The following is a 17436-nucleotide window of genomic DNA, read 5'->3' as shown; positions in this document are numbered from 1 at the left end:
TATACTCCCACCACCACCACCACTGGTGCTTCTTTTTTTACAACTGAATGTATTTGCATTGGTTCAGGTATGTGTGATTGCTTGTGCCAGTGTAGAAGAGAAAGGTGTGTGTGTGTTCAGGGATCAATTTGAAGGGATGCAGACGTGTTGAAGGTGACGTCTTATGTGCGGCGTGTTCTCTATGACTGTTCAAACACCACAACCCCCACAATCTTTCTCCTTTTCACCTCCAGAATTAATTTTGTTGTTGTTAGGACTATGTACTCTAGCACTAGATCATCTGACTGTGGCAATACTGGAGTACTTCCTGGCGCATACTGGCTCTTTCCACAGCACAGCTTTCTACCTCTGTGTTTAACTTCTATCACTTCAGAGTCTCTCCATGGATTTCTCAATGCTTCCCATATGATTTCAAGTGTGAGTCCTTTTGGTCCATGTTTTCATCAGACCTGCCATATTGTAATGACAAATTAGTGCTTGGAACCAGTGGTGGGATTCAGCAGGCCAGCAAACGGTTCTGCAGAACCAATAATACATTAGCTACCGGTTCTGTAGAACTGGTGCGAACCTGCTGAATCCCACCACTGGCCAGGATCAGTGGTGGGATTCAGCAGGCCAACAAATGGTTCTGCAGAACCAGTAATACATTAGCTACCGGTTCTGTAGAACTGGTGCGAACCTGCTGAATCCCACCACTGCTTGGAACCTACTGAATGAATGAATGAATGAATGAATGAATGAATGAATGAATGAATGAATGAATGAATGAATGAATGAATGAATGAATGAAAGCAAAGCCAATAAATTGGAGGGAACAGGGAATTGCATTAAGTAAGTTTTTGTATTTTGCAAAACCCACCAGTGCTGCTTGAGGAACAGGAACAAACCAGCAATACCGTATACCAGCCATGGGAGTGACTGCTAAGATTAAAGGGAGTGAAGGGGAGAGGAGAAACTGAGGGTTTGGAGTCATATATCAAATCACAGAATACAGGCACGCTATGGGGATACATGAAATGAAGCTCAGTCAAATGATTTGGCTTCTGCATGGGATCAATTTCAGTTCATTTAAAGGAAAAGAAGACTTCAAATTGATGATTCAGATCCTTAGTGTAGTCTCATCCTTCACTTGCTTTCCTTTGTGTATGTGATTATCTGGGAGATAGCATGGCTCTCTTTGCATGTCTGTTGTCTCAGTCATATAGCACTGGCAAATTTTTATTCCCTCGAGGAATACTGTAACATTGTGTCTCTCTATGTGAGAGAGATTCTGTGTGCTCCCATGTTCACCACAGTTGGGTTGTCTGGTTGTGGAATATGGTTTCAAAGTCCATGTCTTGGTATTGGTCTATCAAAGCCCATTCCTGTCTGAAGTAATAACTATACATTAGCTCCAACTATACATCAATCAGCTCTATACAAAGCCTAAATGAGATATCCAAGCCCATAAGGCTTTTCTTGAGAGTAAGCACCAGAGAACTCAGTGAGATTTCCTTCTGCATCGACATCTGTAAAACTGTGGTACTCACTCATCTGTTTTAATAGAGCAGACTGGTGTATTTGTACTTAAACTAGCATACTTGCACCAGACATCCTTAAGTTACCAAAGTATGAAGCATGGTGGCCAGGAGGAACATACTGTTGCACCGCTGTAGTGCACTTGCCTTGTATACAGAACATCAAAGACTGAATCTGTGCCACCTCCAATTCAAGGAACGCTTGAAAATACCTTCCTTTGCCTGGGAGGGACAATGGAGAGACAATGCCGGTCAAACTCACACTTGGAAAAGAATAGCATAGAACTGGAAAAAATGATGAAAAGGTGAACCTAAATCATGAAGTTCCCAGAATTAGTTCCCTATTGATTCGCTTGTAGACTGCGAATTGCAAGTGTGGACATCTCTTAGCAGCCGTAAGTGGCTGGGAGGCTTTCTTTTCTTTTTTTTAAAGTAGTGTTTCTGAGCTCTGCAGATTAGACTTTACTTGCTTTACATCTTGGAAGCTTTGCAGACGTACAGCCCTCCCCACCTCCATCCCTGTTGGTTTATGGCATAAAGTAGGTCTAGGTGTTTGTTTAAATTGGGTGTCAAACTTAAACAAATAGTGACAGGCTGTTCAAACAAGCTTCGGAAATAAGTCTAATCAGGATGTTTGAGAAAGCACCAAAGAGGAAAGAAAGGACCCATAAAATAGTTACTTAAAATATAAGGGGCAGTTACCATAAGGCAGACATGGATGGTAATTGTTGTCAGTAAGAACCGGAGTTTCCTGCTGTGCGTTTTCTGCTGATGTTTCTTATCCCTGGCCATAACGCAGAACTGTAACATGGTCTCCAGGTTAAGCTGCCCTGTGCTTCTCCATCCACTGAGTAACCAACAAATCACCTGTGAGATGGGCGGGGAGATGCATGTATCAAAAAATAAACTGACATTATAGTGTCTTCACCTTTTCATTTACTATTGTGGTTGTAGGAGTTCATGTGCACCACTGTTAGCCACAACATGCACTTTCCTTGTATTTCAGAATTGCCTTTATGAGCATTACAGTGGCTTTGCTGTTAATCATTCCACTTTCCCTTTATAAAATTTTCTGTTTACCGCCCAAAGCAAAGAACTGAATGGAAAATGCTAAAGGGGAAAAGACTGTAGTGAAGGCATTCAAGTTCTGCAACATGTGTCTTGTAAACCCCAGTTCTCTTATACAAGACCCTGTATCTTTTTCATATAGTGCTTAACAAGGCATTTGTTGGTCAAAAGCGCAACAAAAGGGAATACATTGTACTGTTGTAACAACAGTTAAGCCAAATATTAAGCCCCTCATTACAGATTTTGTGAGTTTAGCCAAGTGAGTGATAATAGGACTTTTTCTTTATACAGTATATGATTATTCAACACCTATGTATTATTTTCTTAGGTCATTATCCTGTCAAATGTCCACTGAGCAACAAGTCCTGCTAGTGTAGTAAGAAAGGATCCTTGCCACTCACACAGACACTGTTAAACTGTGATCCCAACAAAGAAAACACACCTTCTTCTTACCAGCAGCAACAAGGTGTGCAATTCTGCATGACTAACAGAAAGGACTTACTAGGGCACCTGTAAAATGCTGACCTTATTTCCCAGATTTCTTTAGCATCTCTCACCAGACAGCTCCTGTTAAATTAGCATGAAACAATTCACAAACGTGAATCAAGAAATAACAAACCCACTATAAAGACTAACCTCCAGAGGAACATTGAAAAAGGACTGCCTTTTCAGAAGAGAAGAACCCAGAGTTTGTCGAAGGATTTTCCATAGTTTGGGGTCACTGTCAAGAAGCCCCCGCTCTTATGGTGTCCAGTTTGTCCTCTTGATAAATAGAACTATGAAGCAAAGTCCTTGCAGGTGAACTTAAATTTTGGCAAAGCACATCTGGGACCAGACATGTAGGAAGTATTGAGGGCCCATATTATTTAGCAACACTGATTCACTAGAAAGTATTGAACTGCTTCTCCTACAATTCTTTACCACTGCCTGTACTAGCTAGGACTGACAGGGATTGCAATCCAGAAGTGTCTGGAGGGTACCAATTGGCCACACATTTTAGACAACGGAAGTCACAAAACATATTGGTAACCAACCAGAGATGACTTGCTCATAAATATGTGAATCTGCTCTGCTGAAAGTTCTGTGTTTAAAGTGAAATGACATGTCTGTGTTATCTGGTCTGTGATAGGACATTCATACATGAACATCTCTTTAATATGATGCCTTCAAGTAATATCCGCGAAGCATGAACTGGCAAATTTATGTGCAGCTAACCATGAGGAGGAATGTGTCATAAATGGATCTGTGCACATCAGACCCTGAGTTCCACTCTTGTGTTTCTACTGCAGATTGTTGTACATGGGAGCAATGGTAGAGCCAGTATTCTCCATGTAAAATCATACTTGCTTTTCTTTCTTCTTCTTCTCCCCTGTCCCCACCATTTTGGCAGGTAGTTAGTGGTCAGGATAAAACTACAAGATACTGATACAATTAAAAGGGAATTTTCTTGGCATTGCAGGAGCTTGAGCGATATACATATCTTTCTCCCCTGCTATGACATTGTCATGGCTGAATAAGAGGAATGGAGCAAAGAAATACTGCGATCTGGTCTGGTTCAAACCCAGAGTTGTACAGCGTGGTCAGTGATCCAAGGAGTAAGTGGAGCAAATCCTACCACTGTGGGGAGAACCACTCTCACATATCATAGGCTGACTGTGGAGCAGCAGCTTCCCAGCACTTTTGCACAGGTGTGGATGAATGAAGCAGCATCATTTCCTGAATTGGCATTGTCTTCATAGTCAATAGTAGTCAGGTAGTCGGCATAAACCATGTTTTGGAGAAGTGACATTTTGGGACTACGCCTCTCACTATCTCCTAGCTGGTATCTCCAGCGGGGTCATGCTGGCTGGGAGATCGTAGCAGTAGAGGCCCCCAAAGTCATTTTCCCAGTTCTGCAAAAGACCAATGCAACAAGAAACCAAATAGCGAGGACCTTCTCTTGGGTAAAACAAAGCACTATTTAAAAAAATATATATTTCCATGTGTAAGTTTTCTTCTTTCTAGGTTTTAGGAGTGCTCTAATTAATTCATAGACTCTAAAACAACCTGTTCTGTTCCAAGGTGCAAAAACTAAACTATTCTGCCTATTTACTTGTTTTTGTGATTGAAAACAAACAAGCAAACATTCCCTAGAAGAGTGTGCGGACTATTCTAGTTTTTATACCATTAGCTAATAACAAACTTTTTACTTGAAAGGATAGAAATTGCATGATAGATCATGATTTAGCAAAAAGTTACATGTTGTTCAAGCAGTTGACTCAAGTGCACTTAAATGTGATTTTAATTGGGTTAAGCGTATTGGATTTTGTCCAAGGTGTATATTTTACGTTAAAGGCAGTCTTTGGAATAAGAACAGTCCTTTCCTCATTTATGTGAAATAGATTGGAATTCTGGCAACAGGAAACAAGCCAGACAATATTGTTCTGTTTGTTTGTTTGCTTGTCTTTTTGTGGAGTTAATTTGATTCTCTGTGGAAGTGTGTCTCATTCCAAGTGGAGCACCACAAGATTGGAGCAGCACAGTGTGAGAAGCTTAAGACGCCATCTTGTGTCAGATGTTAAACGTACCAGCAAGGCCCTGCTGACTGGAGAATCTAGGAGACGTAATTTTTTAAAAAGTCTTTGTTCTGCGCTCTGGTAGAACTCATATAGAGTGAAAAGGTTCCTGCTTGAACCACCATTTATTCCCCCTTGCTGCTAAAGGTTCAGGCTTATGTTGTGCCCAAGGCTCCCCAGCTTCCCTGAGAGAACAAGCAGAAAACCAAACCATATTTCAAGTGGCGGACAGTATTACTGGCTCCAGCCCTCCAAGGCAAACCTGTATTTTTGGCATCCACTGAATAGAGACAATTTCAGGTCTTGGTATTTCAGTAATTAAAACAAAACAAAAAACCAAACTGAAATAGAGTATCTGGTTTGGGGAAAACTTTACTGGTGAGGCAACTGAAGTAACTTGGTACAAACAGCAACACCAGAAAAACTAGTTTGGGAACATGGAGGCGTTACGAAGACAGTCATTAAATGATCAAGATACAATGTACACTATGTATAGAAGTTCCATATCCTGTGACTGAACGTTAAGGAAGCAAATGGGAGCAGCAGGAACTATTTAAGGCTGGGGCAGGGAGTCTTGGCACTTAAGATGTTTTCAACTTTCAGCTCCCAGAAGTCTGAGCCAACATGGTGTTAGAGATTATGATAATTGTAGTCCAAAACATCAGGAGGGCCAACATTTCCTCACCTCTTATTTAGGGAGATTATCCCTCACAGCCCTTTGGAATCCTCTAGGTCTGATAGGCCAGGATTGTGCTTGACGTTTGGCAACCACAGTGACACCATACCCAACCAAGGACCAGTAGGCGAGCCACATCTTCTGTAGAAGTGTCCCTACATGTGTACAGAAACCCTCGTGCCCCGTGTTCTTCATGACCAAGAACAAAAAAAGAGATCTTGCTAGAATGCTTAGTTCTCAATGTAAAGTTCATCTCCTGAATGAAGAACAACCTTCTTCAATAGTGCTTTCGGCGTGTTCTGTTTAATGGTTCTGATCTTCTCTCTTTCTCTCTCCCCCTCCCCTTTTGTTTTGCTCTTTTCTTCAGGATGCCTTTGTAGAGCTGTACAGCAACAACATGAGGACCTTGTTTGATTTCTCCTGGCTGCCTCTGAAGACAATTCTGAGTCTGGCTGTTGTGGGTGCCTGTATCACCCTTGGCGCTTATCTAGGGCATAAGTGATTTCTACCAACCTGCAATCAGTGTGATGGAAAGTCTGTTTAAAGGAACTGAAAAGAGAAGGGGGAAGAAGAAAATAATATATGGCGTCGTTTTCCCCTGTAGCACAATGCTGTTATTTTATGAGCCAAGTATTCTCTCTAATATAAAATCAGCTATTACTGCCAAAGGGAATATTCATTTATTTTTTACATTTCAGGAGAAAAATTATTTATTAAAGATATTTTACATTTAACCCACTATTTTCCTGAAATTCTGCAAAATATAAACAAATATACCAGAACATTGTTGTAATGACATTTGAAGGAGACCCCAAAGATCTTCGCCATTCTAACAGTGTATCATTTGACAGACTATTTTATCAAAGTGGACTCCAGAACAGACTTAGCAACATACGTGCTTTATCTTTGCAAAAGGCTGCTTTTTGTAGTACGGTTTTGCAGGTAGGTTTTTCAACTCAGCCCATGAAAGGGGTAACCTAAAGTGCAACATGGGTGATAATCTGAACAATTTCCAGCCAGTGCCACCTTTGAAATATTGTTTTTCAACATGGTACCTCTCCACTGTGAAAAGATAATATGACATTCAGGCCAGTAACAGCCCATGAAGCTTAGTATTGCATCGCACCCCACACCACCCCACACTTTCCAAAGTGTTTGGAAGGCTTCCTGAGAGGATGACAGCTAGCAATGCAACTTCACATAATCTATGCAGTGTCTTGTCACATGGCACACTGTGCCATTCCACACCCACACTTGGCTCTCATTGGGAAGGACCTACAGTACCACTGTTTCCCCAAGCAACGGTTTCAACGCCTGGTATGGAATCCTTGGGAATTGCAAGAAACAGTCCCATCAGCTTCTTCATAAACAGTAACATTTTATTCCAACTGTCAGGAAACCGTAAGTGCCTGTATCTGCTTCACAGAACTGCAGCCTCAAACCCCTGACCTCCTGTTCTACTCATTGCTTTCTGTACTGGATTTCTTTTTTTTTTTCTTTTTTTTTTTAATGGGGGAGTGTGGGAGGGGTTGAAATCAGTTTCCTTGGGTTGCTTAATAATATCTCAAAGTCAGAAGGAAGCTCAAGATTCATTTGGCACGGAGGAGCAATCAGCTGATGGAGATTAGCTCTGAGTTACTTTCTGCAATGGAATGGACGTCAACATTAAATTATCCCACCCTAATTGAAGCTTTATTCCCTTCAGAAGGATTGCATCCCTGGTTGTTTCATGAGGCCATCTTCAAAAGGAAAGAGAATAAAGAAGCCTTCCAGTGCCTCCATCTGGAGAGCCTCACAGACATCCAGCTGCTGGAGGTGCCTATTGTCTTTTGTATGGAATCCTGGAAGGGAAGCTGAGTGGGAAGGGGGGGGGTCTTATTTAAAATCACTCGGAAAGGGATGAATGCAGCATATTTAATAAGACAGCTTTCTCTTTTAAAAAAAAAAAGTATATATTGCTTTGTTCTTTGATTCCAAGTATATAGGTTGGGACAGATTGGTGAAAGGAGGAGCTGGCCCCAGAGGTCAGGGTTGTAGCTCATGCGAGTGCATGCATGCATGCGTGCACACACACACACACACACACACACACACACACACACACACACACACACACACACACACACACACACACACACACACACACACACACACTGCAACTTCTGCCCCAGTGCAGATCACCAGAGTTCTCTAGCCCTGTTGCTCCTCGTTCTTCCTGCACTTTCCTCTCCCCCACTCCGAAGTGTGCAGGCAGGCAGGAAGAAGGGCAAGGAGTAGGCTGCTGGACCTCTCTTTCTGGGCTGCAGTGAAGGCTGGCCTTGGAGGGAAAGAGCAAGGGAACTGGGGTAGTGGCAACCATGGCAAGGATGTTGGGCCATTGAGAGCATCTTTCCCAGGGAATCTATGGGTGATGGTCCCAAGAAGTGCAAGTCGATCTTTCATTGCAACGGTTCTTTGAGAACTAGATAAATGTGCTTTTGATAACAGTTGTCTGAGGTGGACTCAGATCCTAAAGCAAACAGAATTGATGGGATGGGATGGTCCCTTTTGATCATGTATTCAAAGGCATCCATCACTCTTAACAAAGATGACACTAGATGGGATTCCTTCCAATGGACCGTTATGCCTAGTTAATAAGAACCATAATGGCATGTTGGTATCAGTTGGATACATTCATGGCCAGGGCTGAAAAAAAATCAAGAACTCTGTGCGCACAGCTGATGGTTTTGCACATGCTCAGGGCTTTGCCATTTTTTGTTTCCGGCAGCTGCCCTTTGTATTATGTAGGCCTGTGCACTTGAGGCTTCCCCCCCCCCCAGCCCCCGTGATTAGTTTTCGGGAAGTGTTGGGGTGGAGGCTGCAGGGCAGAGCCAGGAAAATCCCAGCACATGTAATGATGCCAACTCACAGTTTGTATATTGGATCTCAGCCAGCGGGTATAGGAGCAATGTGAGTGCTATTAATGCAGAGGCTTAGTGAATTTCTGGAAGGAATACCATCCAAAAGGAACAAATTCAGAATTATATGTGGTGGACATGTTTGATTTCTGAATTTCCTCCTTGTTCTTTTTTGTAAGTGTTTTCTCACGAATGGGTTTTTAATTTCCAAAATTGTAAAGAAATAGAATTTATGAATTAACATTCATTTGTTGATTTAAGAAAAAAGTATAGCTGAAGTACAGCCATAACAAACATGCTTAAGATGATGTTAACAACAAGAACAAAACCCTAAAAGAAAATGTATAGGCTCAGCTGCTCTAACTGAAATATTTTAATTTTGTGACATTATAAGCAAGCAAAAGCTCTAGAGAATGTAATTATTTCAATAGCTATGGCTATAATTCATATCATATCTTCAAAGCTGCTTTTATAAATGGGCAAAAATCCACAAGGTAGCTATTCTTGCTTTCATCCCCTTCATTTCAGTGGATCGTATGCAGAAGAATTTCCTAGTGGATTGTGTTTAATGCATCTCGCCAATTGTCGTAGCTGCTCTACCATTATGTCACTTGCATCCAGAATTTCAAGACCAACCGTGAAGCAACGTTCTCACATTTCATACTAGAAATAAATGTATAAAGGCAGATATTCGAACTTCATTGTACAGATGCTGGGCAATGTATATTTGCTAAAGCTAAAATATTTATTATTACACCTTACACTGTACATCTATATAAGGAACAATTTGAAGGAAGCTGAGTGTAACCTGTGGCCTACGTAGCCCATAGTCAGTGGAATTTAAACAAGCCTAACAGCTGATGGGTTTTCCAAAGAGTAAACACATATGGGAAGACAGTGAAAAGTCTTGTGGCGCCTTTCAGACTAACAACTTTAATTTGGCTGAAGCTTTTGTGGTACTTGTAACCTAATTCATCACAGCCAAGATGTACGCAAAGAAGTGGGTTACAGTTCCCTTGACATTTGTCCCAACCTGAACTTTTTGGTCTGAACGTTGTTGCAAGGCTTTGCCTTGTTTTGCTGCACCAGATTAACACAAGGAGCCCTTTGGATATGTATGGGAAACAATACGTTTTATAACTGACCACGCATGCCATGAACTCATGTAAACCTTGTGGGCCTGTATAAGACATACACCAAAGGGTAGGCTTTTCCATTGCACAAAGAGCAACCTGTACATTAGAAAAAGTACAGCATTCAGTTATTGGCATCTGTGTTGCCTGCCAGCAGCTTTACCAAGGGCTGGTTCACACACGCATACCTAGCGCTTCATTTTTCATTCTCTCTTGGTTACTTAGTACTTAATAGCATTCACAGCTCAGCCCAGTGTTGAGTTAGGCATATGCAATTGGACCTGTTTTCGATTACACTTCCTAGAATTCCATAACATGGTGGTTTTTTTAAGAAGAAAGAAAGAAAGAAATTTGGCTTCTGCCTTACCTAACTGTATAGCAGTGGTTCTTAACCTTGGGTTACTCAGGTGTTTTTGGACTTCAACTCCCAGAAGCCTTCACCACCAGCTGTGCTGGCTGGGGTTTCTGGGAGTTGCAGTTCAAAAACACCTGAGTAACCCAAGGTTAAGAACCACTGCTGTATAGGACCAGGCTGTCAGTTTGATGTGCAAATGATCTCCATTTTAAAGTACTATACTAAAGTACACCACCATGGCACTGGGTGGTGTGATGGTTCATCCCAACGCACAAGTCGTCATCACACTCAAGAGGGAAAAATGATTAATTCAGTGTATCCTAAAATGCTGTCAACACAGCAGCCACCAGTATTGAACCATATACTGTGTCTATTCAAGAGTGTCATCATGGGGGATATGGCGCAAGGTGAGACTCAGGTATCTGGGCTGCCAGAGACAAGTGTTCTCCCAGAAGTTTGAAAAAGCTGGTGGCCATGGTCATTGGAGGATTCTGGAACTTGTAGTTTAACAATGTAGCTTTTCCAATTCGTTTTCTCCTGCCCTTTACCTACCCTAACACTTTCAGGCAGATACGGGATCTGATGGAAGGGCAATGAAAAAAAGCTTAGCTGTTTCAAACTGGCAAATACCACAGCCATCCTAGTTGTAAGAAGCTGTTTTCACAAGAGTGGGGGAAGCAGATATTTTAAAGCCACTCAGATACAGTAATTATTTGTTTCAATTGCCCTGTGTGTGGTGCCTTTTCTTCTGTATTATCATCTCAGCACAGAGGGTTTGAGACTTGAGCAAAGCACAAGTTTTGGCTTTAAGTCTTCGGTTTCACATGCTTCTGTTAACTTTCAGACAGTGACCATAAATTCCAGGCCATCTATACTGGATCATGCACTTCAAACCTGCTTAATAAAGGATTGTTTATTTCTGAGACCCTGGCCACACAAGGGAAATGTTTTCTAGTTCTTCCGATACTTTCCATACATCTGTTGTACTGAATCATAGTTTATATCCCGGGATGAATGTCCCAAGAACTATTAGCGGTATTAATTTATTTCCTCCTGTTTGAATTCTCATGACTGGTTTATTTTCTCTCTTGCTTCAAAGGGAAATTTAGCCTCTAGATGATAGATAGATAGATAGATAGATAGATAGATAGATAGATAGATAGATAGATAGATAGATAGATAGATAGATAGATAGATAGATAGATAGATAGATAGATAGATAGAGAGATAGATAGAGAGATAGAGAGATAGAGAGATATTATTTATCAATATATCAGGAACAAGGTTCTCTCTAAGGCGTGTGACTGCACGAGTGCACATGATTCCACCCCTCCTCCACACAGCTTTCCTCCCCTCCTGTGCACCCACAATAATAATTTCCAGCCCCTTTCATTCTGGTTGCAACACATGGGTGGTCATACTCAAAAATGGGGGATTGAACCCTTTCCAGCAGGGCTGAAAATTAGTACATTGATCGGGAAGGGGTTTCTGTTTTGGAGAGTGTCCTCTGTTGCACTGGCTGCTCCTGCAGAAATGCATGGCACACAATGGACATGGGGTAGCCACACGGCAATACTGGTGATCACGCCCTGGTGACATTGGCATATCAACGTTTCAATGTATCCTTCCATAGAAATGAAAAAAGTACAGTGGTGCCCCGCATAGCGAGGTTAATCCGTTCCGGATTAACCTTCGCTATGCTGAAGCATCGCTGAACGGGGCAGGGATTTCCATTGGAATGCATTAAACATTGTTTAATGCGTTCCAAATGGGCCAAATACTCACCGTTCAGCGATGCTCCAGGATGGCCGGCAGCCATTTTCGCGCCCTTGCCTCGCTTAACGAGGGCGCGAAAACGCTGCGCGTGGCCATTTTGGGCCATTTCCCGGCTTCGGGCGGCCATTTTGGCCGCCGAACAGCTGATCGTCGGGGTTCGTTTTGCGAAGATCAGTAAGCGAAACGCTTACCGGTCTTCGCAAAGCGAATTTTTCCCCATTTAAAAAACGTTGAGCGATCGCATTAGCGATCCGAAAAAACGGATCGCTATGCGATTTCATCGTTATACGGTGCGCTCGTTAAGCGAGTCACCACTGTATTACTTGCCAGTAATGTAATGGTGCCCCTCCCCTGGTGACATACTTTTACCAACATATTGATGTATTGGGCACAAAAAAATTAAAAATAATGTAATAGCGGCCACTTTCCTGGCTTCGATTCTGAAAAGAAATGGTGCGGGTTATGCACACAAGCAATCACGGTAAATAATGAACTAGTGCATGTTCCGCTCGCCTAGAAAATGTTTCGATCTTGACTGTGCATTGTGTGACCAGGGGGAAAAGCAGCCAACGGGGTTAACTAGAGAACATTTCCCTCACATGGCCAGGGCTTCAAACAATCATTTACATGGTCAGAATATTTTTTTTAAAGAAAGCTAGAACTTTAAAATGCCTGTGCTGGTATACCACCATGATTATTTGAACAAGATTCCCTAATTCCAAGATTCTCTTCAAAACTGCTTTAGAGGTCATTTGAAGCAGTCACATTACACAGGCATTTAGGTAGATGCTGCGCGTTGCTATCCACTGGCCTTCTCAGTATCTTAATTAGCTGTATGCCAGAGAAGTCCAGGTGGCTTTTGATAGTCTATATGTTCAACAGATGGTCTGTGGTGTTCCTTTCCTCAATCCAATATTTGCTGCCAAATTGTACAGTATTGTGGCTGCATACTCTCTATAAGGACAGTTGATATTGCTAATATCTATAATAATCATATTTAGATAAGTTAAATATAAATAAAAATGTGAAGTTTTTCTTACCACCACCCCTCCACCCCTCAGTTTTTTCACTGTGACTAAAAGGCTTTCCTTTGTATTGTTCTGTGGCTTGGAAAGAAAAGGAGTCAAAATCATCTACATAGCATTTCTATTTGGCCTCCGTCTTTGCCATGTTGCCTCATAACCCTTGTGAATTAAGCCATCTCGTTTTATCCCTGGCGACTTGGCTGCAAGACCCAGCCTGCAATCCTATACAGGAGGGCTAAGAAAAATATGGCCCTCCTTGCGATGGTGAACTCCAAGCCCCATCCGAATTTGCCTGGCCAATAGTGAGGTATGATGGGAGTGGTTCATTGGCATCTGTAAGGTGTAAGGGTCTTTGTTCTTCAAATGTAAGGCTTGTCTCCAGTCCAATGAGCTCAGTGGAGACTTGTCAGCAGATATGGATTAGGGTGCCCCGATGATGACTCTCCCAAGTCCATGCAATGACTTGACAACGTATCTGCAATTTGCACATGAGCCTCTCAGTTCCAACCCTAGTTCATTGTTGGCATGTCCTTGCCCCGTCATTTCAAAGGCCCAGTTCCTCACAGTGGTGCCTCGCAAGACGAATTTAATTTGTTCCACAGTTAATGTTGTCTTGCAAAATATTTGTCTTGCGAAACGCGTTTTCCCATAGGAATGCATTGAAATCTAATTAATCTAAAAAAAGTCAGAACGTCAGATTTGGTTTACAAAGGGTTTATTAAGTGCTCTTTAAAGCCATACATATTGTGCAGATGATTTTAAAAATTTCAATCAAAAAACTTTAACTTTTTAAACATCGTAGAAAAACATTTAAAAATCAGCAAACATGAGGCAGGAACAAAAAACGGAAAACATTCATCTTGCAAAGGATGGCCATAGGAACATTTGTCTTGCGAGTCATCAACTCCATCGCCAAAACCATTTGTCTGCAGGTTTTTTGTCTTGTGACACATTTGTCTTGCAAGGCGCCACTGTATTAGGAAAGAACTGTGGGCACATATCACTGATCTAAGCTTAGTACCCAAAAGTGTGCAAGTTTGAGATGCGAAGCTTGTGCACTTGAAGTCTTTTGGATAGCTGGAAGGAGGGGGTCCATAGTTCAGTAGCAGAGCACACAATTTGCAGGCAGAACATCCCAGTTTCAATCCTCAGCATTTCCTGATAGGGTTAGGAAAGTCACTGAAATCCCTGAGAGCTACTGCCATTCAGAGTTTACCATTCTGGGCAAAATGGACCAGTAGTCTAACTCAAAATAAGGAGCATCTAGTATTGCAGGAAATAGGAATACACCTCCAAAATGTCAATCCCTCCTGCCCTCTGTAGTGTTTGCCTTTAATTTCATCCCAAGTTTAGCCACTAAAATTAAACTCGCGGTACACTTCCTGATCAGGCTATATTCAAAATCATCCTCATCATCATGATAGTATGCTGTCAAGTCAATTCAGACTTACAGTGACTCTTTCCAGGGTTTTCCAGGCAGAGAAAGCTCAGGAATGGTTTATAATTTCCTTCTGGGGATGCTCTGGACTGTGCAGCTTGCCCAAGACTACATGGGCTGGCTCTTTGCCCAGGAGGAACAGTGGGGAATTGAACTCCTGACATCTGGTTCCATAGCCAGATACCTAATCCATTGAGCTATCCAGCCAGATGTTTGACAAGCAAGTGCTTAAATGTCAGTATTGCATAGCTGTGTGGCTCTTTAGATGTTAATAGACTGTAATTCCTGTCATCCCTCACCCATCAGCTCTGCTGGCTAAAGGTGATGAGAGTTGCAGGAAAGGTGCATATTCCTCAGCCCTGTTATGTTGGTTGAGCATTACACTGAACTGCAAGCACAGCTATGAGCACTCCCTTTTGCCTCTGTACTTTATGAATTAAGTCTAATGTGATACTTCTAAGAAAAATGGCCCAGAAGCTGTGAAAGATAAAAGTAGTTAGATGTAATCTCCAACCGGTATGGACGTCTTCTGGAGCCCAAACTAGATATGATGTTAAATGTTTGAGTGCATTGAGCATGTACTGGTATTTTTCTGTACATAAGGATTGGGACAATACTGCATGGAGAGGAGAGTGATTTATCTCTGTCATATCCGTGGATCACAATACAACCAGTTCCACCTGCTGTGAGTTCCTGGACTAGTAACAGCTTTGAATGAGTGCTTTCCATGGGGCTGTGAGAGAAGGAGGATTAACTCTCCCTCCCATGCACCAGAGCCCCTGTTAACACATTTTAAGATTATATCTAGTTTGGCCTCTGTGTGGATCCCAGTATTTGCTAATGCATCACTGCAAACCCCTTTCTGCAGACACTAGTGGGTTTTGTAGTTCATGTACTATATATCTTGCAGCCTACTATTCAACAAGATTTATGTGTGGCCTTGGACCATATTAAGCCAAAGGCAGTGTGGTTTAACTGCTCGTATGTGTGCACCAGTTTCAGATCCTCAGCAACAACTGGAAAAAGCACAATGATGCCAGGCACTCTCTATCTAGAGTGATGTTACAATTCAGCACATCTGAGAATTTCACAATTCATTATAACAATAAATGGAAGGTTCATGCTCAGCAGCAGTTTATTCTAAATGTCAAGTGCTAGGAACAAAGAATATGGAAGAGCTCTTCCCTTCACACAAAGCCTGTGTGTTTCCACAAGAGGTCAATCACAGAGATTAACGTAGCTGGACTAAATGGATCTTTTGTCTCTTCTTGTATGGCCTTAGGTATGCAAGACTGCACCTGTGTAAAAGCTTGCATTTGTCTGAAAGAATACCCAGCATTTGTATCAAAAAGCAGGCCAAAACATTTCAAAACAGAACCTTTTGTTTTGCAAGAGATAAAAGATAGAAATCAAAGGGGGAGTTAACGTATACAAAGTTGCTCGTTTGATCAAAGCTAGTGCAGCTTCTTCTGTGGACATCTTACAACCACATAGAAACACTTTTTGAGTTCTTAACCAACCTGTTTTTAAATTGAAACATAAGGCACAGAATTCGTAAGCCGCAGAATTCGTAAGCCATGGTGCATTGCTCAGGACTCCAACCGAGCAAACACAGTCCTGTTTTCTCTTCTCTTGCCATTTTTGTGGGCACACATAATGGGGTATTAGAAGGAATAGGAGCTTTGTGGGTCTTACAAATTTCCACTTGGCCCTTCTCTGTGCCTTGCAAATTACCGGTGCTCCAGTGGCACAAGCAACCTGCGTTGAGCAGATAGGAAGTGCAGACAAGGATATGGAAGCCACACACAAAATATTCTCATTCTCCCTAATTACACCAGGGGTGGGCAACGAGTGGCTCTCCAGATGTTCCCTCACAGTTGGCTACTAGGGCTGAGAGTAGTTATTCAGCAACATCTGTAGGACCACAGGTTGCCTATCCATCCACAGTAAAAAGGTAACACAGCATTTTCAGAGCAAATGAGTTATGTCATAGCCACCTGACCCGGACAAATTCTGTTCGAACTTTATGTAGCACCTGCATCATTGTAATATGCGGATCTGAGCTTATTTCAGTGTTTGGCTGTTGTATGTTTAAAGTTAAACAAAAATAGTTTACCTGTCTATTATCATTCATTAAAATAAGTACATTCTTTTCTTTTAAAGCTGTCATAACTCATACGGCTGTTAAACATTCCACATCTTCAGCTAATTTTGTAAGGAAAAATAAAACAAAACAAAGCACACAGAGATGTTGGCATTTTGGTTTCTTCCTGACCATCAAGATAAAACCCTCTTGGTTTGACTCTGAGTCTTGGAGAGTTAAATTTAAACTGTTCATCTTACAATGTAGCTTAAAATGAATCCAAAGCGTCCACTTGGCAATGTTATCAAATGTTGTGGATTTTTCTTTCTTGAAAGGTGGAAAACATATCACATGTGGCATACCAAGGTTGTGAGTTATGTGCTGTCAAACTGCAGCCAACTTATAGTGACCCTAGTAGGGTTTTCAAGGTAAGTGAAGGCGTGGTTTTTATCAGGACCAGCCCTCTACTCCATATTTTCCATAGCCAAGCAGAGATTCACAGGACATTCTGACTTATGGCAGTCATCGCAAGGCTTTCTAAGTGGAAAAGTACAGTAGGGCCCCCATATCTGCGGGGGGATTGGTTCCAAGCTTCCCTGCAGGTGCTGAAAAACACGGATTATAGCAAACACTGTTAGAATAGTGAATGCGATACATAGCATAGTCTCTGGCTCCCTCTAGTGGCCCATTGTGGTAACTTCATCATTAGCAATAGATCTTTGGGGGATTTTTCTTTAAATATACTTTAATAGTTTTAAACTGTGTACAAGTTAATCAGCAGATATTGATGCTGTGGATCAAGAGGATCCTACTGTACTCAAAAGCAGTTTGCCAGTCCTCCTTTTTAGTGGCACTCAGGACTGTGCAGCTTGCCCAAGGCCACACAGGTAACTGGGCACATACCCCCGAGAGC

The 17436-nt window shown here is 41.9% G+C and overlaps 1 protein-coding gene across 5 annotated transcripts in view; it reads left to right on the top strand.

Moving 5' to 3' along the window:
• BCL2 (BCL2 apoptosis regulator) overlaps positions 1 to 16683 on the top strand; it is a 179488-nt gene extending 162805 nt beyond the window's left edge. For all 5 annotated transcript variants that reach the window (XM_072998539.2, XM_072998540.2, XM_072998541.2 and 2 more), the window contains one exon: positions 6184 to 16683. In XM_072998539.2, coding sequence (XP_072854640.2) covers positions 6184 to 6230 — 47 coding nt within the window. In that variant the 3' untranslated portion in view covers positions 6231 to 16683. The remainder of the gene's footprint in view (positions 1 to 6183) is intronic.
• The last annotated feature ends 753 nt before the right edge of the window (positions 16684 to 17436 follow it).

This window comes from Pogona vitticeps, chromosome 4 (genome assembly GCF_051106095.1).
Source record: "Pogona vitticeps strain Pit_001003342236 chromosome 4, PviZW2.1, whole genome shotgun sequence".
NCBI classification, from domain to species: domain Eukaryota; kingdom Metazoa; phylum Chordata; class Lepidosauria; order Squamata; family Agamidae; genus Pogona; species Pogona vitticeps.
This window is presented reverse-complemented; position numbering and strand designations above follow the sequence as displayed.